General features: G+C 40.6%; 1 protein-coding gene across 10 annotated transcripts in view; it reads left to right on the top strand.

The window, feature by feature from the left end:
• Window positions 1-1079: 1079 nt before the first annotated feature.
• cnot3b (CCR4-NOT transcription complex, subunit 3b) overlaps window positions 1080-24891 on the top strand; it is a 33869-nt gene continuing 10057 nt past the window's right edge. For 2 of the 10 annotated variants that reach the window (XM_034199698.1, XM_034199701.1), the window contains exons 1-15: window positions 1080-1297; window positions 3453-3515; window positions 8587-8654; window positions 9057-9092; window positions 9830-9904; window positions 10870-10959; window positions 14448-14576; window positions 15177-15272; window positions 17388-17516; window positions 17716-17806; window positions 18423-18550; window positions 20134-20190; window positions 20827-21808; window positions 22154-22295; window positions 23091-23238. In XM_034199698.1, coding sequence (XP_034055589.1) covers window positions 3491-3515; window positions 8587-8654; window positions 9057-9092; window positions 9830-9904; window positions 10870-10959; window positions 14448-14576; window positions 15177-15272; window positions 17388-17516; window positions 17716-17806; window positions 18423-18550; window positions 20134-20190; window positions 20827-21808; window positions 22154-22295; window positions 23091-23238 — 2196 coding nt within the window. In that variant the 5' untranslated portion in view covers window positions 1080-1297; window positions 3453-3490. Of the gene's footprint in view, window positions 1298-1361; window positions 1508-3452; window positions 3516-8586; window positions 8655-9056; window positions 9093-9829; window positions 9905-10869; window positions 10960-14447; window positions 14577-15176; window positions 15273-17387; window positions 17517-17715; window positions 17807-18422; window positions 18551-20133; window positions 20191-20826; window positions 21809-22153; window positions 22296-23090; window positions 23239-24891 lie in introns of those variants that run through there. The other 8 variants (XM_034199702.1, XM_034199705.1, XM_034199703.1 and 5 more) reach the window with 5 other exon arrangements.

Consider the following 24891-nt stretch of genomic DNA (forward strand, 5'->3'; position numbering starts at 1 on the left):
TGTCACTGTGTGCGCTGTGTGCTCTGCATGTGTGACCATTAAAGAGGGTTTCATCCCTCCCAATTCTTCTCACATCTGAAGTATTGCTGCTGAAAATATCTTCTCATGTGATTTTCTGAAGACTGGACACTTGATCTCTAACAGTTCCTCATTGTTTAACACTATATCAGAGTTTTGCAGACAACCATGGCTCTTGGTCAATGTTGTTCCAAAAAATTTCAATCAAAGTTTAAGAAAAATAAATAGAGGGAAATCCCAATCTCTGCAAATAAGCAAGTATTTGAAGACATTTAGAAACAAAGGATCAGACAAAAAACATTATAGTAATTATGAATATTAGATGATACCAATTTCATAAAAAGTATTCTAGGTCAATAAAATACAACACATAATGTGTTTTTATTGGCTTCTTATTCATAAGGCTACATATTGCAGTCCCACTTTCAAAATGCAATTATTTGTAGAAATTAACAAAACTTGGTTTTGAGTCAGTCCATTTTCCAATAAATAAAATTGTCTTTTTAAAGACTATAAATAATATTAAAATAATAATATATTATTTTCTTTTTATCACATCACCTTAAAAACCTAAAGCAATGTATTTATCCTTGAAATGTTATAGTTTGACCCGTTTTCCTTCTTAATAAAGTTGATCATTGTATACATTCAATGATATAAGAAATAACAATACTATAGTTATAGCAATAACAGTTAATAAACGCTTTATAAAATCTCCAAATAGATTAAAAATATAGTCTAATACAGATTCATTGTAAATCAATCATATCCATTATTTGTCTTTTGTTTGTTTGTTTTATTTGTTTCCTTGCATAAATCGAGATTGTTGATGAACAAAACGATGTAATCCATATTTCACCATGTGTTATTCAGCTGCTCAGAAAAGGCGGAGATGACCTCAATTTCCCAGCGTACTATGCGGCCGACAGGGAAATGGATGGGGGCGTAAACCAAAGTTACCCTTTAACCTTTCCAAACAGTCCAATCAGAGCGAGAGTTACCCAGGAAGTAGTACACTATCTTTTGACTGACAATGAGCGTTGACGAATAAGAGTACGGAAACGGCTTCAGCGGACCAATCACAGATGAGGTAGGCGGTGCTCCTATCCAACAGGGCATCGGAGGAGGAGGTGTTCCTGGTAGCCATCTTGGATGTGCGGAGTGATTGTTTAGCGAGAAGATTTTATTTTATTTAGAAAAATAGCCTTTGTACTGAAACGTGGTAGATTTAACGGAGTTGGAAAACCGAGGAAAGAAATCGTAACTCGGGAAAATCCAGGTAAATTCGTCTCAGACTCAAAGATGATGCATTTATGTGCCTCCCCCTCCTTTCTCTCTTTGCCTCTCTCCCCTCTCCAAATTGTGTCTCCCACATCAGAAAGCTGCAGCCGGTTGGAAGCTGCAGCTCTTCATACTGACAACACATCACCAACTTGTGTGTTTGCGGTTATAAAAACAGAAAAAGCACAACTTCCTCTGCTGAGCCGTGGTGTGTAAACTTTAGTTTGTTTCCAAGTGTGTGTGCTTGGATGTTGGAGCCAACACAGGCTGCTGGTGTCACTAATGATGCCCGCATTGTTTATAAACCGCCCGGGCTAACAAATGTTTGTCCCTCGGTCCGAGAACACGGCTCGGTTGTTCGGCTAGCTAGCACGGACACCAATTTTGTTTTAAGATTTGTCTAAAAAATGCCCATACCGTAAAACTGCCCTCAGATGATTTAAAACTAAATTGGCAAGTATGAGCGTGTGTTAGCAGGACGCAGGGCCTGTGTCCAGATGTGTGCACCTGTTTGGAAAAGTAATGCTAAAGCTAATTTATACTTTAGTGGTGTCTGTTGGAGTCACAATAATACAACTATAATTATGTTACTGAACTAGCATATGCAAATTAGCCCTGTGTAAAACAACTTCACATTTTATAGTCCATTTCAAATGTAAATTATATTTTAACTTGCCCTTTGTGTCTTCAGGTTTGTTTTTTATCATTGATACATTTACCGAGTATTTTCTAGATTAATCGATCACTCGCTTGGTCTAAACATGCCCATCTAAATCCAAGGTGAAGTACTAGTTTTGTTAGTCCAGTAAAATTAGGTTTAACATTATATAAACCCGAGAAAATAACAACATCTCTATGTTAAAATGGTAAGGAAAACAGCAATTTCTGTTATATTTGCAATAAAAACAATATTATGGTTTAAATAAGCATTTAAATCTGATTCTGACCTGGCTTTGAAATCAAAAATGTAAAGTAAGAAATTCATAGTGAGATACATTCCCTTATTATATATTGTAGTATTATTGATATAAATCATGTTTATGTCATTATCACATAGGGGTGAGTTATATGATTTTTTCCCTATTTATATATGGACATTTTGGGCACCTTTTTTCAGCTTTAGAGGAGTGACATGATTTAAAATAGCATAAACAAAAGTTCAAGGTCAGACTTGAACCGGGGACATGCTCAGGATACGTTAAAATGATCAAAATAAGTGTGTAAGCTTACCAATGATATCTATTCTACATGGCGATACATACAAGAACATGCAAGGACTACTGAGAACAGAGAATATAATTCATTGTTGCAAGCTTTTTTTAGTCTTAAACCATACTGCCTTTCTGTCTTGTTAATGCAACCACATTGAACAATGATATTAAACTAAAGCACAACTCCTTCAAGAACCCTTAAGAGTACCCAGGCCACATGTCTGCCTGCATGTAGGAGTAGCTACTTATTATTCTGTTGCACAATGAACTGAAGCTATTAAGACTTAAATGGTTGAATTAAAGCTAAATGAAGACAGTGATTCCATGTGAAGAGAGACTTTAAGCTTCACTTGTGCATTTATCAAGTACAGTCTGAAAACCTGCTGACTCTCAACTATATAATGAAGAAAGTATTTCTATGTAATGTACTCTGTCATACGTTTCCTACATGCAATTGTATTTATTGGTCCGGCCCATCCCTTCAAATCTGCTGTGAGAATGTATTTGTTCATAACAACTTTACAGCCAAGTGATGCATTCAATGCAACAAGCTCCAACTGTGTTCTGGTGTTGTCTACAAACATTTAAGTAAAAAGCAGAACATCACAATGTATCCAAACGACTATGAAAGTGTCCCAGGTAGGATGGTTCATTCAGTTACAGGTAATTCCTCTTGGGTTGTTTTGGAGTATAAAGGTCAATGTTGGTGTCAGAGCGGCACCTCCATCATCAGGGATTCAGTGCGTTGCCCAAAGACACTTCAGCGCAGCTAACTCTAAAAGATATCCCTTTGTGTCTCCCACTTCTCATCTCTACCTAATCTCTGTCTGTCATTGTAAAGGTTTCATTGGTGCATATCATTTCATATTATTGATGTTAATGATCAAAGGTTTAATGAAAACAATAAATACCTTAACCATTTTCCCTCTGTGTTTTCTGCAGTAAAAGAAGGCATGAAGACATCATCCTAGTCATCAGTCATGGCCGATAAAAGGAAACTACAAGGTGAGGGTTCCATCCCAGCAAACGACTCAACTGATGACAACTAGGAATTGTTGAGTTCTGATTACGTCTCAGGCTGGTTTACCACAAAGGAAACCGTTTACCGTCAGTGTCACTACAAAATAATAACAGCGTCTGTGATCGGAAGGTCCCCTTATGGCATCTTATGTAAGGGATCATGTACAGCGAGCCGGAATGATTTGAAAAAAACCGTTGATAGGGGGACCTGTATCCCAACCGCTTATTACACGGCTACCTACTAAACAAATCAACCACTTGACTCACTATATATACATTTGAAAGGATTTTATTGTTTAAAAAACCCTGCAAATACAACACGGTTGGTTGTACTTCGTAGCAACGGTAAGAACTGAGCAACAGGAGCATCTAAACCGCAGCAGTACTGATCCAGGTTTTCTGCCCACTAACTGTCCAAGACTGTTCACATTTATCTTCCATTACCAGTCGTTTAACAATGTAATGCTGCGTTCACACGGGACGCGATGCGAATATTCGCTTCGCATTCCAGTCGCTCAAGTTTCACCGCGGCTTTCAGTTTGTTTTATCGCGTCATTCAAAACAAACATACCGTTGACAGCCACAACGATCATCTCTTCCATCTTTACAACTGATCAACAGCGGGACGTCAGAGGGAATCCCAACGCTGATTGGCTTCCGCGAGAACGCGTCACGTGAATTTGACGCTCGAGTTGAAAAAATTGAACTCTCGTGTTTGACGCGGCACTGTTCAACCGCGTGATTCGCGCCGCGTCCACCGCTTCATGCTCGCCGTCAGAGCGAATTTGCGTCTGTCCGCGTCTCTGCATTGACTTTACATGTAATCGCGCCGCCCCCATCGCATTGCGTCCGGTGTGAACGCAGCATAAGAGCCCTTACCGTGTTCCATTTAGTGTTCACTTCCTGTCTTTTTTCTTCTGCAGATTTCTCTCCCCTCCAGCTCTGTGTATTTAACCTCTCTACTTCTCTTGGGAACAGTTCAGCATCACAAAGTGACATTTTTGTGCTCTCTACAATCCTAAACAGACTTATTTCTGCCGGTTCATATGCCTGCACATGGTCCCGTGATCAAAGCGTCCTTAGCAACGGTCTGCTATCGAAATGAGCAGACCACTGAATGTCCAAATGGCCCAATCAGAATCGAGAACTCAACTAAGCCTTGTAATAGCAGAAGTTACAAAAACAAAAGAGTGTAATCAGCCCATTTGATCACACCTACTGCGGCTTCGTATTGCATGTTGTGTGATGTGACCTCAGGAGGAAAAGTGTACTTTTATTATCACACTGCTAGGTTGCATGGCTGGTAAACAAAAGTCAAAAGCGCCAACACTTACTTGTTTAATGAGTCGTGTTATCCTGCCAGGTCGTTTGCTCCAGAGAGTCAGAAATACATCTGGTAAAGCTTAAACATGATGGCTTTAGAAGAGCTCCTTGCTACCCTTTAACCTTTTCAAATAAGAGCAAATGAAGAAAAAATGGAATACGGGCTTCATAATTCATTAGCAATTGGGATATGATTTGCAATTTAAGATGGAATGTTCATTTTTGGAACATTTGAAAACATATTCAAATGAACATAGTGTGGTCTTTAAAATCTATAAATACTCTTTTTTTCATTAGGATCTGTACCAAACAACCTAAAAAAAAGAATGCATGGATTTCCAGTCTTCTCCAGTTAAACATTTTAGGGTTATTTTCGGCAGATGAATTGGGTTGTATTCACTTACCCATTAAATGCACCTCGTTATCCTGGAAGGGGACTCAAACGTGTTAGCGTAGCAGTGGAGCTGACTCACGTGCAACAGTTCACAGGACTCGGATGATAAAGCCCCCTTAGCTTGACTTTCTCACAATAAGCTACAGAACCTGACCCACAGCTTTGTGTAAAGACCTCCAGGCTCTGCTGTCAGACATTTTTTCTTAACTTTGATATTATTTTTATCGGACGTTTGTCGCTCCAGGCTGAAATGCTACTTTTTTGACAGGCCTCATCCCTCCACTGCCAGCGTCACTCATCTCTTCACGTGAGATCCTGTGATGCTCCAACTGTCATGATAAAAACACAACATGTATCTCCACTAAATCATGGAGAAAGATGATCAAGCACCAACTAGGCTCTGTCAAAATGTAATGTATTATTACAGAGGAGGTAGACCTTTATCTAAAAATAACTCACCTGCAGCAGAGTCTTAACATCAAGGCTGTTTAAGGGCAAACTAGAGTTTGTTTGCATAACAGATACCTCATTCACACCAACGGTGTTTCAGGGCCGGTTCGGAGCTGGAGCTTAAAAAGCACCGGGTTTTCCTCTTCACACCGCAGCGGAGCAGCCTCTTAGCTCCGGAATCCAGTTCGTTTCAAGCACCAAAAAATTGTCCGGCCAGAGCAAAAGCACCGCATACGTCACGCTAACGTTGAGGCGGGGGCAGGGGGAGAGACACATCCATGGCAGAGACAGATCAACTCCTGAACAACAACAAAAAGCCCGCGTTTTATCCAGTTTGTACAACGATGGAGAAACTTAACAAGAGTTTCAGAGTTTCTGCCATAGACTGTATACATAAAGGTTTCTGCTCATGGTGAAGCAACGTGTCTGCGTGTTAAGGTGGAACCTGAGCATTCACGTTGATCACCTCTCATTATAACTCATTATAAATCTATAAAACTATAAATATTAAACTTTACTTCACGTGTTCATTTGAGAACAGCTATTACCTGGGTGAAGGTTACAGTTCATTTGTTACTCCACACTCATGGTTCAGTCCACCTTAAGAAATAAGACCGACCTCGGAAGCAGTTGTGTTTTTAAAAAAACCTTAATTGACACGAGTACACTTTTATAAGAATATAACTAAACCACAGAAATGACTCCGGAAAAGCTGCAGATAGAGCCATAAGAAATGAATGCAACTGATTTCATCCGCACGGTTTGTCTTCATGAAGCAGGCACGCAAACGGGTACGTCATGACGCAAACGATGACGCAACGACGCATTACCAGTCGGACTCTGGGCGGTGTGAAAAGAGCCGGAGCTAAACCGAAGAACCGGTTCTGAACCTAAAAAGCTCTAGCACGGAGCTTGAACCGGAGTTGCGTTGGTGTGAATGAGGTATAAGTCTGTTCTTCACTAGCCCAGCAGCTGCATTCAAGTCACGCCAATTGGTCAAATAACAATCAGAACAACACAAATACAATAGCAGCAGTATTGAGAGGCTACATCTATGGTGTTACGAGTTAGTACGTTAGTCAGTGTCTTGAAAAAGGAACTTATTATCCAACATGGTTTTAACAACAATTATACATTACCTTACATTTAGCTGACGCTTTTATCCAAAGCGACTTACAATAAGTACATTCGACCAGGAAGACACAAACTTGAAGAAAACAGAATCATATAAGTACATCAGGTTTCATAGAGCCAAACATTTCAAGTGCTACTCAGCTGGCTTTAGATAAGCCAGTCCTTTATTAGTATATAAGTGCTTTGTTAATAGTTCTATCGCTCGAAGTGGAGTCGAAAGAGATGAGTTTTCAGTCTGCGCAGGAAGGTGTGTAAGCTATCTGCTGTCCTGATGTCAATGGGGAGCTCATTCCACCATGTTGGAGCCAGGATAGCAAACCCACGTGTTTTTGCTGATGGGAACACACGTCGGTTTGCTATCCTTATTATTATACACAGATTTATGATGACAGAAATTCCTCATTTTAATCGGTCAGATTTCCATCACAAAGCGTGATCACCATCACATAATGTACCCTCTTACTGTGAAGCCAGAAAACAATATTTCTGTTAGTCAAAAGCTGTAGAATGACTCGCCATCAGTTGTTAGTAGAGGGAGGTCCTATTAGCATTATTAGGTGCTCAAGATGTACAGAAAATGTATTGGGTGAAGGTATTGTGATGTAATCAAGGTTTGTTCAAATGTTTTCTTGTATGAATCTCATGTTTTAAGGAGATATTTTCGCAACAATATATAGTCGATACTAGAGACGTAACAATGACCTACTGCCTAAGAGCAAACAGTATGCACATGGTTATTAAGGCATTGAAGTAAATGTAAAGAATTGTTCTGTTTTTGGGTTATACCATGGTTTGGATTCTGGTACCGAGTATCTCTCTACATTTGAGTTTTCTGGACATCCTACTTCATTGGGGGCAAATTCAACATTTCGGGACTAACTTGGCATTTAAATAATTGAAACTAAAATAACAAACATCTCGAATGAATGCAAACGGCATCCTCCGTGACGATGCTACAGTTGAATCCCCCCCCTCTCTGAAACAAACTCCACATTAAAACCTTCATGAAGGATTTATGGCAGGGCTGCTGTATTAGACTGCATTAGTTTGAGCCTGCTAATAAAGCGGGTTCTGCTGAACAGGAGATGTGTTTGTGTGTTCCCTCTCGCTTACAAGCATGATGTTCCTTTTAAGATATGCATGTTTCATGAGGATGTCAAACACAATTTGTAAATGCTCTGCTAATGTGGAGAGTTTGTTGTTTGTGTATGGGTTATATAAAACAGGAGTGGCCTGGTTCGGAAACATTTCCCTAGATTACTTTACCATAAAAATGTAATTACTTACTAAATGTAATTGAGTTTTTATACCTCCTTGCCAATAAGGGGTTGTTTTGGGTTGTCCATCCCAACTAGATGTAACATTCTCTTGAACTTGATTTCCCAGAAAGGTTATATTGAGATTTCTTCTAATTTGGCACAAACGTCCATTTGGAGTCAAGGATAAACCAAATGGGTAAGAGGTCAAGGTCGCTGTGACCTTAGGTCTGGCCAATTTTTCTGACCGTGATTTCTCAGCAGCGAGCGACTAGCACACATTTCTTCTAATTTGAGGAGCATCCTTGGACTCTAGGATTAGATTCTAGTGTACAAACGTCACTGTATGTTTTTGCCATAACATAAAAATGCATGAGCTAATTATGATCATTTGTACATCATAAAATCTGCTTCTTGATACTCGCCGTGTGTTTGAAGTTTCTATACTCACTCCCTATTCCCGTCTGTTATTCTGCTCTTCTCTTCTCTTCTCCTGCAGGTGAAATAGATCGATGTCTGAAAAAAGTAGCGGAAGGAGTCGAACAGTTTGAAGACATTTGGCAAAAGGTAAGGAAGCATCATTCTTCAGACTTAAAAATTGATTCATATATTTTCTATTGATTGTTAAGATTGTAAGAGAAAATATTTTTTTGAATAATGAAAATTGAGCAGAATTATTTCCCATTGCTCGTCAAAAATGTCTGAAAGATATCTGGAACCGGAAGTCTTTAAAATATAAGATAATCGTGGGAAATGTTTTAAAGACTTGGTTAACCAGCATGATTCCACATTGGAGAAGCTGGAGCCAGAGGATATTGGCATAATGATTGATTAACAAAACTGTTATTGATTAAATGTGTGCCAATCAACAACATTTTTGAACCCTTATTGTCTGTATGTTTGTTAAGCTCAGGGAATACAACCCTTGTCATTTCATCTGTGGATTGTACATTTATTTCATTTATTAAGGGCAAGATTTGGAGAAGTGAAGGACATCTATCCAAAGTAAATGTTTTTTTTGAAAATAAAAAAATGTCTGTTTTTGAAATTGTTTGTTTTTGCTGCATTAATTGACTCTATTTCCTCATCTACTTCTGAGTTTAATTTCTCTCACCATTGTTGTTGGCTAAGACCAAGGCTGCTACAGTCACAGTAGTTACAATAATCCTACCACCACCACACCAGGGTGCACATTTCTGCTGATACTGACTATAATCTGAGCTGTTATTAAAGCAGCAGCACAGAGGCACACACTGTAAATCTGCTCTGCTAATGAAGAGGCACAATGCGTTGGTGTTTTATATCCCAGTTGCCCTTTTTCCTTCATTATATCCTGTATTTATTGTGCAGCTGTGTTTGTATTTTGCAGTCTTTCGCTAATCACTACAAAGCTAATTGAGTCATAGCGGCTTGTCTTACCCCCAATGTTGTATTTTTATGACTTGTATTGATTTAATAGCTTATTTTATTATACAATTGGTGTGATGTTTATCTTTTTTCTTTAATTAATAGTCACTGTTGCAACCAAGTTAATTTCCCTGCACAGATCAATAGAGTTATGATGACATTAATTGATAGCACAAAGCTAAAGTAAACAACAGAATTGAAAAGTACTTGATTGGCAGACTGATTAGAGTTGTGTCATTATTAATATTTACAGAATATATGAATAAACAAGGACAATAACTGTTTTGTTTATGCACGAGTACTTGTCTGACCCTCCGGTTTGTTTTCCTCCTCAGCTTCACAATGCGGCGAACGCAAATCAGAAGGAGAAATATGAAGCAGACCTCAAGAAAGAGATTAAAAAGCTACAGGTAAAGGCAGAGAGAAAAACACTTCTTCTCCCACAAAATGACCCGTTTCATTTCCTTTTCTTCTGCATGGCTCCACGGTGAATGAAGAATGAAAAAAAGAGAAAGGTCTTCATGAATTTAAGTAAATTGAGCTACGTTTAACAAAAGCAAAACAATATCGAAACATTTCCTAGCGAACTCGCACAACTCATGCAGAATATTCCACGTGTATTTTGGACTCATCCAGGTGAGAAGCCCGCCTTTTCAAGTGTGAGACTATTTCTTTAGAAATGTATTGTATAGTAAAGTTTTAGGAGATGCATGTGTTTGGGAAGTAGTGAGCACTCGGCACCACTGGATTACTGAGACTTCTTTTGAGTTGTCATTTTGATGCGGTATCCATTTATTGAAATCATCAAGACCTTTCTCTATTTATGATTCTTCATTCACCCTTTAAGAAAACATGCCATACAGAAATTGAGATTAAACAACGTGACCATTTTGTGGGTTAAGAATACCATTAAACCAATTACCAAAATAGATGATTTAATTTCTTTTTTATCCAATACTCACTTTATATTTTCCACCATTTTCATTGGATATCCAGATAAAGATAACACCAGGTGTTTGAGGTTTCTTTCAGCCAGAATGAGCAGGTTGAGGTCTGGTGTGTGTCCAGCGTTCACCATGGAATTGGAAAAAAATCCAATTTGTTTGCTGATATCGATTTTTGACCTGCCCCCACATAGAGGTGTGTGTGCGTGCTGCTAGAGTCAAGGATTAAATATCATCATGGTCAGCCAGAGGGTTACCATGAGGACCAAACTCCAAGCCAAGCATGTTTGCAGCGTGTAGACACCAAGTTCACCGTCCGTGACTGCTGAGGACGAGTCTCTGCATGTATTCACTCGTGTACCTGTCTCTCTCTCCGTCTCCCCCCCTGCTGTGTTCCTCTCCCTCTTCTCCTTCTTCTTCTGCCCCCCTAGCGTCTTCGAGACCAGATCAAGACGTGGGTGGCTTCCAACGAGATCAAAGACAAAAGGCAGCTAGTAGAGAACCGCAAACTCATAGAAACGGTGAGTAGGACACAGTATGTTTATTATCACACTCCCTCCATGAGCCATGGAGACTGAACTAAAAAAAAAGCTGGATTTGACATTCTCCAGGTCATATAAACGATTAGGAATGAGTGATATCCTATCCAGGACAATTACAAGAACTCTTTCATTGATCAGCCTTTTGTTTACCAGTTTACCAAAAATATATTAGCCAATATAATATGAAGTGTGTTATACAGGTTCCTGATATGTTTGTTTTATTGTAAAATTCATCGACCAAAAATGTTGTTTTTGAAGTTTTAAAGTTCAGTCTGGACCTTGGAAACAGCAAAGTTGTTCCAGTTTCACTGCAATGTTTTACCTGTGCAGTATTTTGACCTGATCTCCATATCTGTTTACTTTGGTATATGAATGCAGAATGTTGGTACATTTTGGTATGAGAAGAGTTTTAGTTTCCATTTGAGGTCCTTTTAGTTTGAGTGGGCTCTGTCTGAATGCATTTTTCCACCTGGAAAGGAAAAGAAGCCAGACACATTTGCCAAAATGCAATCTATGAACTCATTGGCTATCATCTAATGACAATTTGCCTTTTTGTAGTTACATGTATCTGCATTCATATGCAGATACAGGGTTTTGTCTAAACCAGGTAACAGGGGCGCTTCGCCTTCTTACTTTCGGCATGAGCCCTCATACCAAAGTGCAGATTTTCCCCGTAACATTTTAAAATTATGCCAGAAAACCATATTTCTGTTCGCAAAAAACATTAAAATTACCGACAGACGACATAGACAGCTTTGTTTTTACGGAGCTCAGACGTCGCGTTGTAGTTTATGTCCGCGGCGCCATCTTGTATACGGGCGCCATGTTCTCACCATAATTGATATATCTTATATACAAGGTCAGCATCCTCCTTATTTTTCTAGAAAACCCTCTAGAATGAGAATTCAACATACAGCCATAACTGGACTTTAAATAATGAGCAGCGCATGGTAGAGGAAGTCTTAGCTTTGGTCTTTTTAGCAAACAATAATATCATGCTATATTATATTTCTCAATGACACTTTGTGTTCTCAGTTTGTTGTGAAGAATAGAGTGGTGCAGTGACGAGTCCTAAAACCCGGAAGTGAGTTAGCATTTTACCACTACCGGTTCCCTCGTCTCAAAGTCAACGGGATTTCTCCATAGCATTTTGGAAAATAGCTGGAAATAAAGTCTGTGTTTGACACAAATGTAAGAGACGGATCACGTTTTGTTCTACGACATTAAATCCATCAGCAGTGACCCCACTGGTGATTTTTGAAGAGTTTACGTGTCTGAAAAACGATGGTTGTTAACAAGTGGCTGAATAGGACTACAGAAGTCGTCGAGGACGTTGTACGTCATTACGCCAAACACGTAAACACTCCGGCTAAGTTTGTTTGCCCTGTTCTGCTTGAAAGCAAGTACCTGCCTCCGGCAAACTGTTAAAACAAACGCTTCAACTTATACAATTTACAATCTGTATTTTTGAATATGGATCTTAAGTTAGCGGGACGTTGAAGTCGTGCGACCCTGCTGTACTCGGCTGTAGTTCGTTTATAGCACAACGTTAGCATTTTGCTTCTGGCGATTAGATTTATGATTGGAAAATGAAAAGTAGGGTAGACATGGGGATATTATCCGGCTGAACATTTATCAAACAGGTTCGTTTTCCACAGATCTTATTTCGAGCTATTTTACCAAATCCTATGGAGAAATCCCATTGCTTTTTTGTCGAGGGAACCCACGCGCAGCTTACTTCCGGGTAAATACGTCATCCCTGCACCACTCTATTGTCTTCAGGAAGAAAGAGTCAGTAGTTTTATTCTCCATTGAGAAACTGCATTCAACTTCTGTTAAATCTGTCAAAAGTAATTTTCACAGCTAAAATATAAAATACATCCATTGGAATGTTTTAAATCACTTCTACAATACATTTCCCAATAGGCTCCAAATAACCCTATATTCTATAGTAATCCTATAAAGTAGTTCCTATTATAGTCACATTTTTTATGTTCACATCTATGGTCCTTAGATAAAAGCTTCCCCTACAACTCGCACTAAAGCAAATTCATGAATTCTACATATTGTGGGTTTTAAAATGAGAAAAAGGGATTGTACGGTAAATCTTCAGTATATCATGTATAATAAAATTAATCATCAGTAAATCATCCCTGGCTTTGATCCAGAGCTTTTCTTTACTTTTGTTTTGACTTTTTATCATCAAGGACTGAAGATGTTGCCAAAATAATTTCTCAGAAAGCCTTTAAAGAAAGACCTGCACACAGGAGAGGCTCATTGCAGCATTCTTCACAGAGAGCTGGTGAACATGGCAGCAGGTCCGATACTGAACACCTGTTCTTTAGCGTAGCTCCCCCCCACGAGCCCTGATGAGGGTTATTGAGTGGCCTGAATGTGAGCCACCTGCCCTCACAATGAGAGACGCAGCTCCTCGCCAGCTCCCTCTGAACTCCATGAGTTGGTTTTCATCCCAAAGCCGCTCTTCAGGACTTCCTGTGGTTTAGTCGGTCGATCTGAAATGACACGTCTTGCAGGAAGCAGCCGGGGTTTGCTCCAAACATTTTGTCATGACACGGAAAAAGGAACATCAGACTGTACTACACATAGATACAGATGTACAGAATAACTATTACATTTAGAGTTGTCCTAAGGGTCTTCTTAATGAAAGACTAGGGGGGGTTTTCTTCCTTATTTTCCCAAGTTTTAGTGTTTACATTTTTTGCAATTGGTCCAATTTCAGTGAGAGCGCTGCAATGCAATACTATCGGGCAATTCCCCGTCGTTAATATCGGTCCACTAAAAGTTCTTGTTTTTTCCACTGACGCTAAAGTGTTTGACAACATTAGGAAAGGGGCCCTACAGAGACACCACCAGCACACTTCTCCAACTCTCACTCATGTTCTGTTGTCTTCCGGCAACATTTCAGAATAAGACTTCTTCTTCTCGAGCAAAAACTGGTTAGGCACCAAACTTTGTATTTGTCTTTAGGGTGCTTTCGTTAAGTTGTCAGAATATCGCAAGAACAATCTGAGCCTTTCAGCGTCGAAAAACTCAGGGTTCAGGTTTAAGGGTGCAGAAGTTCCACTTTAAGTCCTCAGGCCATCAGTTTTTATTGATTTTAATCACTGGCTTCACTAGCTATTCTATTAGCTCCTATTGTGCCACTTCCATTCATTATTGCTGATCTCTCCAAATGAAAAGCTTTATCTTAGCTAAGATTATTAAAACGACAGATACTTTTATAAAAATGAGATATTTCCTATATTTGTGGCTGTAAAGCTCAATATAAAGTAGATTTCTCTTCATATTCCTTATTCTTGTAGTATCAAAAGATCTGCTGTGACCTTTTCTGCTTCTAGATTTTAATGACTGTTTTCATTTGTATGTAATCCATTTGTATTAACAAGTACAGCAGTTTTCAATCATGATTTGTGTGTCTTTTTGTCTCCGTTTGTGTCTGCCTGCAGCAAATGGAGCGGTTCAAAATAGTGGAGAGAGAAACCAAGACAAAGGCGTACTCTAAAGAAGGGCTGGGTCTGGCCCAGAAGGTGGACCCCGCCCAGAAGGAGAAGGAGGAGGTTGGCACGTGGCTAACGGTGAGGATAGAATAGAATCCTTTATTGTCATTATACAGGTACAATGAGATAGTAGAACTGGACCTCAATGTACCCACTTTAATGCAACTAAATGACACTGTATCCTTCAAAGAGGAGAGGTGACTTCACTCCTAACTGGTGCTGTTTTTTTTTAACAAAACCTGGAACTGAAAGTAAAATAAAAGTGGAAAATAGGCAAAACACTGTCTTAACTTTCACAAAGACTGAAAACCGTATTAACCAGCAGCCTCTTGCATGAATACATGGCAGCTGTTAATGGTTCCTAATAAGAGTTAACTCATTTTAAACCATGGAGAGGTATTAGGACATACCGTAATGTGAAGGGAGAGTTACTCATTTATAGCGTAAATATGTTTTTCTACATTTTTAAAGTCCAAACATTGAATTGATAAACCCATAAAACAAATAGACAGAAAGAAAAGAATGTCTGAAAATAATTGTTCTTTAAATTGATACTTATTTATATAATTATGATTTGTGTATCTTAAGCTGCTAATGAATGGTTGAACAATTTGAATGATAAACCAATTAAGCGCCTTGTCCTACCATTCATTATCTCTTGCTCCTGTTCTCCTCCAGAATACGATAGACACGCTGAACATGCAGGTGGACCAGTTCGAGAGCGAGGTGGAGTCCCTCTCAGTCCAGACCAGGAAAAAGAAAGGAGACAAAGAGGTGGGTCCTTCCTCCGCCTCTGATCCCTTTATCATCCATCTTCTTTTTCTGTGTATAGCTGACCCAGGTACAGTCAGTCACACCTCTCTCCTCTGTTATCCCTCTGTGCTGGGGAGGTCACACAATGTGTCCTTCTTTCACTTTCGCTCTCCGGGGGCCTCGTTTATAGCAAAACTGATCTGGCTTTATAATGGACGACAGGGCATTTGAAGAGCGGCACTCGTACGTCCTACCTGCAGTGACACAAAGATTGTTACGTCATTTAAATGATTCTTTATGGCATCAAATTACATTCTCTGTAATTGGCAAAGGACTTTTTGTTACATAAAGGAGACCCAGAGGGGTTCATGCCTCTGTTACTGGTATAGTTAGCTATATCTTCAAATACTGATATGGGTTTCTGGTTTTACACACAGGCTCTAAAATGAGACCAATAAGGGCGAAAGAAAAGGAAAAAGTTACATTTATCTTTTCATGAATGCTTTTCTCAAAGTCTTTTTCTTTGATCTGGCGTTGAGGATGAAGCATGCAGAAGGACATATACAGGGACTCCACATCTACACCTTTTCAACCTCCATCTTATTTGAGTGCCCGCATTACTTAAAAGGGTAGTTCACATAGTTTGAAGTGGTGTTGTATGAGGTCACTATACTTAGTCTTAGGTTTGGAAGGCTAATTTGGAAAGGTAAAATGAGTTGCAGCACATTGCGTTCTTCTGTGCACAGGGGCAGAAGCTGACCATCTTTTAAGCCACCTAAAATGATATATTAACTGATGTGTCTTTACCATTTCATATATCTGATCTCTCTTCAAAGCAACCAGACTCCATTGAGACAAAGCAGTTATTTTGGCTTGCAGGAGCAGCATTCGATCAGTTTGTTTGTCTTCTTGTGTGACCTTGGTGTATTAACGGATTAGTTCTGTTTGGCAAAAGTCACACCATAACAACCTCTATCCAATGATTCAATCACAGTTCTTTCAATGGAGTCTGGTTGCTTTGAAGAGAGCCTGACAACTAGGGATGGGTATCATTAAGATTTGAACGGCACCACTACTTTTAGCTTTGATTAAGGCAGTCGAGATCTCCGCATGTCTCCGTCTGAATATGGAGCACTTTCACCGGATCTTTGAAAACACCTAACAACTGTTGGTCCCTTTCAGAAAGGGGAGTTAGAGCTGTGTTATTTTAAATAAAAGTACAAATATAGATTTTAAACGTTTGGTGGCAACTTGGTTGTGCTGACCTCTACCTACTGTAGAGTACTGTGTTATACAACCCCACTGCAGAACATCCCTTTAATGTTGGACCCGCTGTGACATTGGGACTTTAGACGTAGCCTTTTAGAGCCCGCATGTATGCACTCAGCACAGAGACGTCCCCATGTCCCTGACATGTGCTGAGGCAGCATTCATATATATTATGTTGAAACGCATGAATCTGTTCCACTCTGCTGCCTCCACTAATGCAGTCCAGCTGCAGCCCAACAGCGTAAAGTGCTGGAGCCGCTGTGTTACTATAATCACATCAGTTCAGCCAGTGACCATAAGAGCTCCACGTGTTCCTGTTCTTTCGGTCTCATCCCACAGAAACACCCAGATAGTGTTTTAGATTTGTTAAAAAAACTCACATTAAAAACCACAAGTAGAGAAAAAGGCTAAACTTAATACAGAACACTTGTCAAAAAGCTTTCGGTAATGTGTGAATGAACTATTGAAATCAGAAGTGGTGCTGTGATTATTTGTCTATTTCATGATGCATAAAGTGAACATGTAACCGCTGAACCTTTCACATGTTTCCTCTCTTCTGTGTGTTCACCTTTCAATTGTAAACATGTTTCTTTAAATGTCTTTTTCAAAGAATAATTGAGTGTTATGTTTGTGCTTCATATTAGAATAAGCCGGTGTATATCCCTGGCATGAGCATTTTTATTTCAAATATCAAAGTGATATAATTCATTGTTATCTGGATATAAAGCCATTTGAATCAACAAATAATACATTTCAACAATGAGACCCACCGTGTTGACTTTCTTATGCTGTGAGAATAAAATACTGCAGACGTTTTGGTATCATATTAACACCTTTTCGCGCCCCCCCCCCCCCCGTCCTGTGCAGAATCAGGACCGGATTGAGGAGCTGAAGAAGTTCATCGAAAAGCATCGTCACCACATCCGGATGCTGGAGACCATACTGAGGATGCTGGACAACGACTCAGTGCAGGTGGACTCCGTCAGGAAGATCAAGGTGCGCTCATGTCTTCATAAAACAAAGTATCCCAAATATTTGTTGTTTTTGAAATTGTAGGTACAGCTTATTTCATGTTTTCCTTGTTAAAACTGCACACAATGTTCTTTTCAGAGCATTGTCATCATTCATAATATTTCTAATGACAGCCTGACTGAGCCATGTAATTCATATTTGTATTTGTCCTGTCTTTATAAAGGATGATGTGGAGTATTACCTGGACTCGTCGCAGGATCCGGACTTCGAGGAGAACGAGTTTCTCTACGACGACCTGGACCTGGACGAGCTCAGTAAGCCCAGAAAGAGCTGGAGTTTAGTAGCAGTGTCTTTGTGTGCGGCAAGCAGGAGAGAAACTCGTTTTTTGACCGCAGTGGAAATCATTTATGGAAGGGTAGTCTCTGAAAAATATAGATTTACATTACATTTCATTTAGCTGACGATTTTATCCAAAACGACTTACAATTACAGGGACATTCTCCCTGGAGTAACTAAGGGCTAAGTGCCTTACTCAAGGGCACACTAATGGGCGGGATTTGAACTCACAACCTTCCGATCTTCAGCCCACCTCACTATCCATTAGACCACCACTACCCCTACTATTTAACAGAATATTATGTTGTGCAAGCTGTTTTTCAATACATTTTAACTTCTGATCTTCTGCGCTGGAGTGGACTCACACAAGTCAGAAACACCCACTTGAATCTTATTACCAGTATAATAAAAAAGAATAATGTTAGTGAAGGCTACTCTTAGACATATTGACAATGGAACAGGCTGTATTGCCCCTTTTTGTTTTTAAATGTTCCTCTTCATTATCCTTAACCTTAATGGGAAAACACTAACCTCACTAACCGTTATAAAACTGATCATGCTGTTTACCCCCCCCTGTGTCTGTGTCTCCTGCAGCTCAGACGCTGGTCGCCACCTCCCCACCCGGACAGCTGGAGGACGAGATCTTCCAGCACTCCAGCAGCACCCCCACCTCCACCACCTCCTCTTCACCCATCCCCCCCTCGCCTGCCACTTGCACTACGGTAAAAATAATCCTCTTGCTGTCAGCACGTCAATTGTCTTTTTTCGCACCTTTGAAATCCATAGAATTGTGTTAAATGTGACATTACCAATCAAAGGAGTTTGTATTAATTTGAATACAAGGGTTCTAAAGGTTTGAACATTTTAATATAAAGTGTTATTAACTGCTTGAAATGAAGATTATGTAGCCAATTTACAAACAGAGGACATATTATGCATCCAAATATAGAGGAAACCCACTTTGTTTTGTTTTCCTTTTAAATGTGTCACCCTCCTAAATAATGCTGTCATGAATCAGAATTGTATTGAAAGCACACTAACATCTTCTTTACTGTGACAAAGAAGTGCAATCATCAGTATACTGTATGTACTTGATGAACCATAGCGGTAAAGTGCTGGAAAAGCTTGAAATTCATCTTGAAATGTTTGAAAAAAGTGCTTGAATATGACTTCGTTCTTACTTTGGAATTCAAACTTTCTCAAATATTGGAATTTGCTACTTTTATTCCTCAATAAATATGAGTCGCTCAAACCTGGAGACACTTAAGGCAATAACATTATTTGTTATGCACTCGTCAATTTTGAGAGTTTTTTTGTTTTGTCTTTCAGAATATTGCACACAAAAAATTGACATAAACTATTCATTTTTTTAATTGACTAACTTGGTACATTTGCGTTTGTAAATGTCTCTTTAATACACCAAAAGTAATCAACTGTTGAATAGTCATATCTAGTAAAGGGGCCCTATCTTCCTCATCTTCAGGTCCATATTTGTATTTTCACCCTCTGTCTGAAACCAGAGCTGCTCTGATTGGTTAGCTGGCCGTCTCCGTTTTGATTGGTCAACCACTTAGAGATGTCCCGCCCCTTATCCTATCCAGTACATTGTGTTCGAGTGCTAGCCAACAGAAGTGCTAACTTTAGGATTTTAGTCTTTGCAGACCATTTACATGCACACAAACCTATATAACACACTACAGGAAAGGGAAACCCAAAGGGCATAACAGGGCCCCTTTAATTACACCGTTACCCTCTTTACCTTTACTGTCCTGTATTGAGTGGGATTTAATAATACATATCTAAGGCTAAGTTTGCGAATAGATGTAATGATGTAACATTGGCAATATCTGAACTTTTAACCTATCATTGCTTTCCCTTCTAGTGAAGTCAGGTCAATATGTAAAATTGAAATGTAAGATAATTGCCTTTATATGTGCGCTGCCATCTGCTCTTATTGTTCGGCTCTGCTGTCATTATATCATCTGTTCTTCCTCTGCGCCCACACAGAGCACTGAGAGTACTTATTATAGGGCTGATGTGTCTGAATAAAGGCGTGATAATATTAAATGCTGCTGACATGAAGTTGGCGTGAAATGGATGTAAAGATTCGGTTATAAGCGGTTAACGAGTTCAGCAGGAAATGTGAAGTTCAGTGGGTGTTTAACTTTGAATAATCTGCGGAAAGTATCTGGAAATGTTGGATTTGGATAACCGGCAACCTTTTGGTTAGTATATTGTATTACATTTTTTCTCATTCGTACACCGACTGACCATGACAATGTTGTTCTTCATTTGTGTTTTTCAGGAGAACTCTGAAGATGACAAGAAGAGGGGACGGTCAACAGACAGTGAAGTCGGTCAGGTGAGTCTAAAGACGGTTCATCTCTAAGTGATCATGTCAGCATCTTATCTTTAAATACAGAAAAAGTGTCATGAAGTCATGAACTTCATCAATCCGAGGTTTAATGTCATTTCCTAGTTTTATTTGAATGTAAAGTGAATATTTTAAGTTGTTTTTTTTAACTTTTGTTAGTACAGATTTTAAGAACTCACCTTGGACACACATCAGTTGGGATAGACATGTTCACTTTTTATTAAAACAAAACTAAAGTAATTTCTCTGTAAAATAGTAGTATGCTTGAACTTTTTATGAATTATTAAAATGAATCTTATAAGCTGTCAAGGTAATTACTCCAATATGCGTGCTGCAACTCTAAGAAAAGACTTGTTACTTTAGTTATTTTATTTTATATTCTCTTGTCATATGATATTTTCTTTCACTGAGAGTAGTTATTATTTTATATATATTTGTTGACTTTGCATGTCCAGGTCACATGTTGGTTTAAGGTTGTCTTCATTTTGGATCACTTTGTTGTAAGCCAGTATAAAAGGCCAATCACTAACATAGACTTAGGTGAACAAACTGTGTCTTTTGATTTCCTGTAGAAAAACGTTACAACATGACAAACCTATAAATGTCTTCTTTTCTCTTCTCCAGTCACCTGTGAAGAACGGAAACCCCTCCTCTTCATTATCCTCTTCCTCCTCCTCCTCCTCCTCTTCTTCCTCTTCTTCTTCCTGCTCCTCTTCTTCATTTGTGTCTGGACTGACCTCGTCCTCTCTCGTCTCCATGGCGCCCATCACGGGGGGAGGACCGGGGGCCAACAGTCACCTGGGCAGCTTGGGGGGCCTCCTCTCCAACACGTCGGCCGGCAGCTACAGCAACGCCACCCAGCAGCCGCCGCACCCGTCGGCACAGCAACAGCAGGCCAAAAGCTTAGTGAGCTCCGCCCCTTCAGCTCCCATCTCCATCCCCATCAGCTCTGCCAACAGCCACATGGCCTCTTCTCCCCCCAACGCCATCACGCAGGGGCTCTTCACTTCCAGCTCCCAGGCCCAGTCTCTGTCGGGGCCCACGTCCACCTCCAACAGCCTGGGCCTCAGCCTGGGCCTCTCGCTGGGGAAAGGCGGCATGTCCATCCCCACCAGCTCCATGTCCGGGAGCCTGGGCCTGTCAGGGATGCAGGCGTCCCTGAGCAACATGGCAAGCCTACTGTCGGGTTCCACCCCGGCCCCCTACGCTCAGGCAGCCTCCTCAGGGGCCATCGGCTCCGGCCTGCCCGGCTCTCTGGGTGGCATCGGCATCAGCCCCTCCTCCTCCAACAGCGCAGTGGGCTCCATCGGCAGCGGCAGCATCACGGTCGGCGGGCCAACCTCCTCCTCGGGGGGGCTGCTGGGCCCGGCGCCGGGGCTGAGTGGCATCAGCTCCGGTATTCTGGGTCTGGGCTCCGGGCAGTCGGGGATGCAGGGGTCCTCCCTCATGTCGCTCAGCCCGGTCGGAGGGTTAGCGCCCGGTAGCGGAGTGGGGGTCATCGGGAGCAACGGAGGCAGCTCGGCATCAGCAGGGAGCGGAGTGGTGGGGGGGAACATGTCGCTCTCCGGCAGGCCGCCCAGCCAGCAGAAGCAGAACGGTAGCACCAGTGAGTATTTGAGAATATATCCACACTTACAACAATCTGTTCACACAAGCATTTCAGCTACGTCTAGAAAATATTCTTTGATAAGACTGTGAAAATTGTTATCGAACACCGTGTTTACAGTATCCAATATATTATATTTTAACCTCTGTGTCATAGTACCTTTTGCCAGATTCCTTGTCAATACATAGCCTTACTAAACATGCCTATTATAAACTGAAGCCAGTCAAAACTGAAATGATTTCCTGAGTATTGTATTTGCTAGGCATAAGCCGGTAAAATTGTGTTAAGTGTACATTTCATGACTGTATGATGTATGCTCATGTGCCCTTTCTAACATTTATTTAGGCGGTGTACCCTTTGTGTCTTTTTTTGGCGATACAGGTTACAGCGCTGTGTTAGCAGACAGCACAACAGACTCCGCCCTCACCAGTGCCAGCCAATCTCTCAGCAGCCAACCCTCGTGTCTGACCTCCACAGCCAATCAGACGTGAGTATGATGGAGCAGGTTACCAGACAATTAGGGTTATGGATTATTTTCAACAATCTGGTGTTTCATAGACACAATCACTCTTGTACACTAAATTCAAAATGTGAAATTAAAACAATGATGTCAGCATATTTTCCAGGATTTTAAAATCATCACGATAATCAAAGTTAATATGAATAGCTGGAAATTCATTTGGTAAACCTTAATTTGTCAAACTTCAAGTGATAGGAATCATTTTTGATGTGGTGATTAAGGCTATGACGGTCACAAATTCATATTTTTTCTTAAAATGTCTGAACCCTGTCTAATAAATGTAGCTGACATCTAGGTCAGCGCGATATAAGAAAAACAAATATCCCAATATTTGTTACTATATACTTTGATGTCGATATTGTAGGGTGGACTATTTGCGCTTTTTCTAATTACTTACGCATCCACATTATTTAATAATCAGCGATGTGGATATAGTGATGAGTTGGATAAAGGGAAATAGCAGAACCGTCTAGTTAGTTCCTAGAAACACATCCGTTTACTCAAATGCAGCCATTTAAACCAGGAACAGACACGATATTCAATATGTGTTGTATATTCAAAAAGACAATCTCTAGTCTCACATCGCAATATCGATATATTACCGCTTTATTGCCAAGCTCTACTGACATCCTCAATCCATAAGCATTAACAACTAAACAAGTACATTTTCTTACCTCGCTTACCTTTTTTATTTAGGTATTTTTTATTTAGGTATTTTGTCCCCCCTTCTCACCCCTTCTCTCTTCCTCCCCCTCTCTCCAGTAAGGACACTGGTTCCAGTCTGCTGGGCTCCATCTGTTTGTCGTCCAGTTCCCCGTCGCAGGCCTTCTACAGCGAGGCCAAGACGGTGAGCGGCAGCAGCCTGCTGAACGGACCCATGTCCTACTCACAGTCCTCCGACAGCATCAAGGTGAGAGTCTGACCACACACACTCACTCACTCACACACACTCACACTGGCCCTATTTAAACCTTGTGTTATTATGCGCTTCTCATCTAAATAATCCAAATACAGATTTCATTATAACAGCAGGTGTAAAGGGCGTCACACACATATACAAACACTCATGGGCGTTGCAGCCATTATATTTTTTAAATGATTAGTTTCGACCCCTCCACGTTTACGATATGGAAAGTCCGTGCATCGGTCTATCCACTCGCCCGCTGTGTCAGTTAGGGCTGCTCGATTATGGCGAAAATCATAATCTCGATTATTTGGGTCAATAATTGATATCACGATTATTAAAAACGATTATCCATTTACTTTGAAAACATCCATTTATTGAAAAACTAAAATGTGAACATCCATCCATCCATCCATCTTCTCCCGCTTATCCGTGGTCGGGTCGCGGGGGTAGCAGTTCCAGCAGAGAGCCCCAAACTTTCTTTTCCCTGGCGACATCAACCAGCTCTGACTGGGGGATCCCAAGGCGCTCCCAGGCCAGCGAAGAGATATAATCCCTCCACCTGGTCCTAGGTCTACCCCTTGGTCTCTTCCCAGCTGGACGTATCTGGAACACCTCCCTAGGGAGGCGCCCAGGTGGCATCCTAACTAGGTGCCCGAACCACCTCAACTGGCTCCTTTCGACGCGAAGGAGGAGCGGCTCAACTCCGAGTCCCTCCCTGATGACCGAACTTCTCACCTTATCCCTAAGGGAGACACCAGCCACCCTGCGGAGAAAACCCATCTCGGCCGCTTGTATCCGCGAAAAATGTGAACAGTATGTTTTTAACATTTGATTACCCTGAACTTTAAGTATAATTCAACTGAAAAACCAATAATAAAAATAAAAAAGTAATAACAAAATAATCGTTTTATTTCGATTACGTTGTTTTCGTAATCGTTGAAAGCCATAATCGTAATTGCGATTTAAAATACGATTAATTGAGCAGCCCTAGTGTCAGTGCTTCATTATCAAACCCATTCCACTTTGGGCTTATTGAGAGAATGCCCAAATCAATGGAATTCCGTACCATGTTTTCACTGCTACCTTGTACCAAGGCAGATTCTCAGAGCTGTACACATGCTGCGTTTTTTGTGTAGCTGTGTCTTTAGTTGTAAGCCCAGTAGCGACCTGTTAATCTGTCATATGATAATACAATAAAGCCATCGAAAAGAATAGGATACAGCATTAAAAGTTATTCTGGGTCTTTGTGTGTCATTCAAGCTCGGCTGTGTGTGTGGCACGACGAGCGCATTTTGTGTGAGCGAGCGAGAGAGAGCGCAGGAGAGAACGCAGGAGAGAACGCTAGCGCACATAAGGAGTTGTTTCTACAACAAGGAGGAGGAGAGCTCTCTCCTGTCAGCTCAGGGAAGTAAAGGGCTCTGAGTGTTTAGATAGTTAACTTTAGTCTAAGTCAGCGGTTTTCAAAGTGTGAGGCGCACTTCCTCTGGGGGGCGCCAGAGAGCTTCAGGGGAGGCGCAGCGTGAGAAGAAAATAATGAGAAACAGTGAAATCTAGCTGGTTAACTTCAGCTAACTTTATGCGAGTGGCAACATGGATCGATTTTTTGTGAAGTTACCTAAAGTGAAAGAGGAGACAGCGTCTGGCAGAAAACGTCAG

The sequence above is a fragment of the Gymnodraco acuticeps genome, unplaced genomic scaffold (assembly GCF_902827175.1).
Source record: "Gymnodraco acuticeps unplaced genomic scaffold, fGymAcu1.1, whole genome shotgun sequence".
In the NCBI taxonomy this organism is placed as follows: domain Eukaryota; kingdom Metazoa; phylum Chordata; class Actinopteri; order Perciformes; family Bathydraconidae; genus Gymnodraco; species Gymnodraco acuticeps.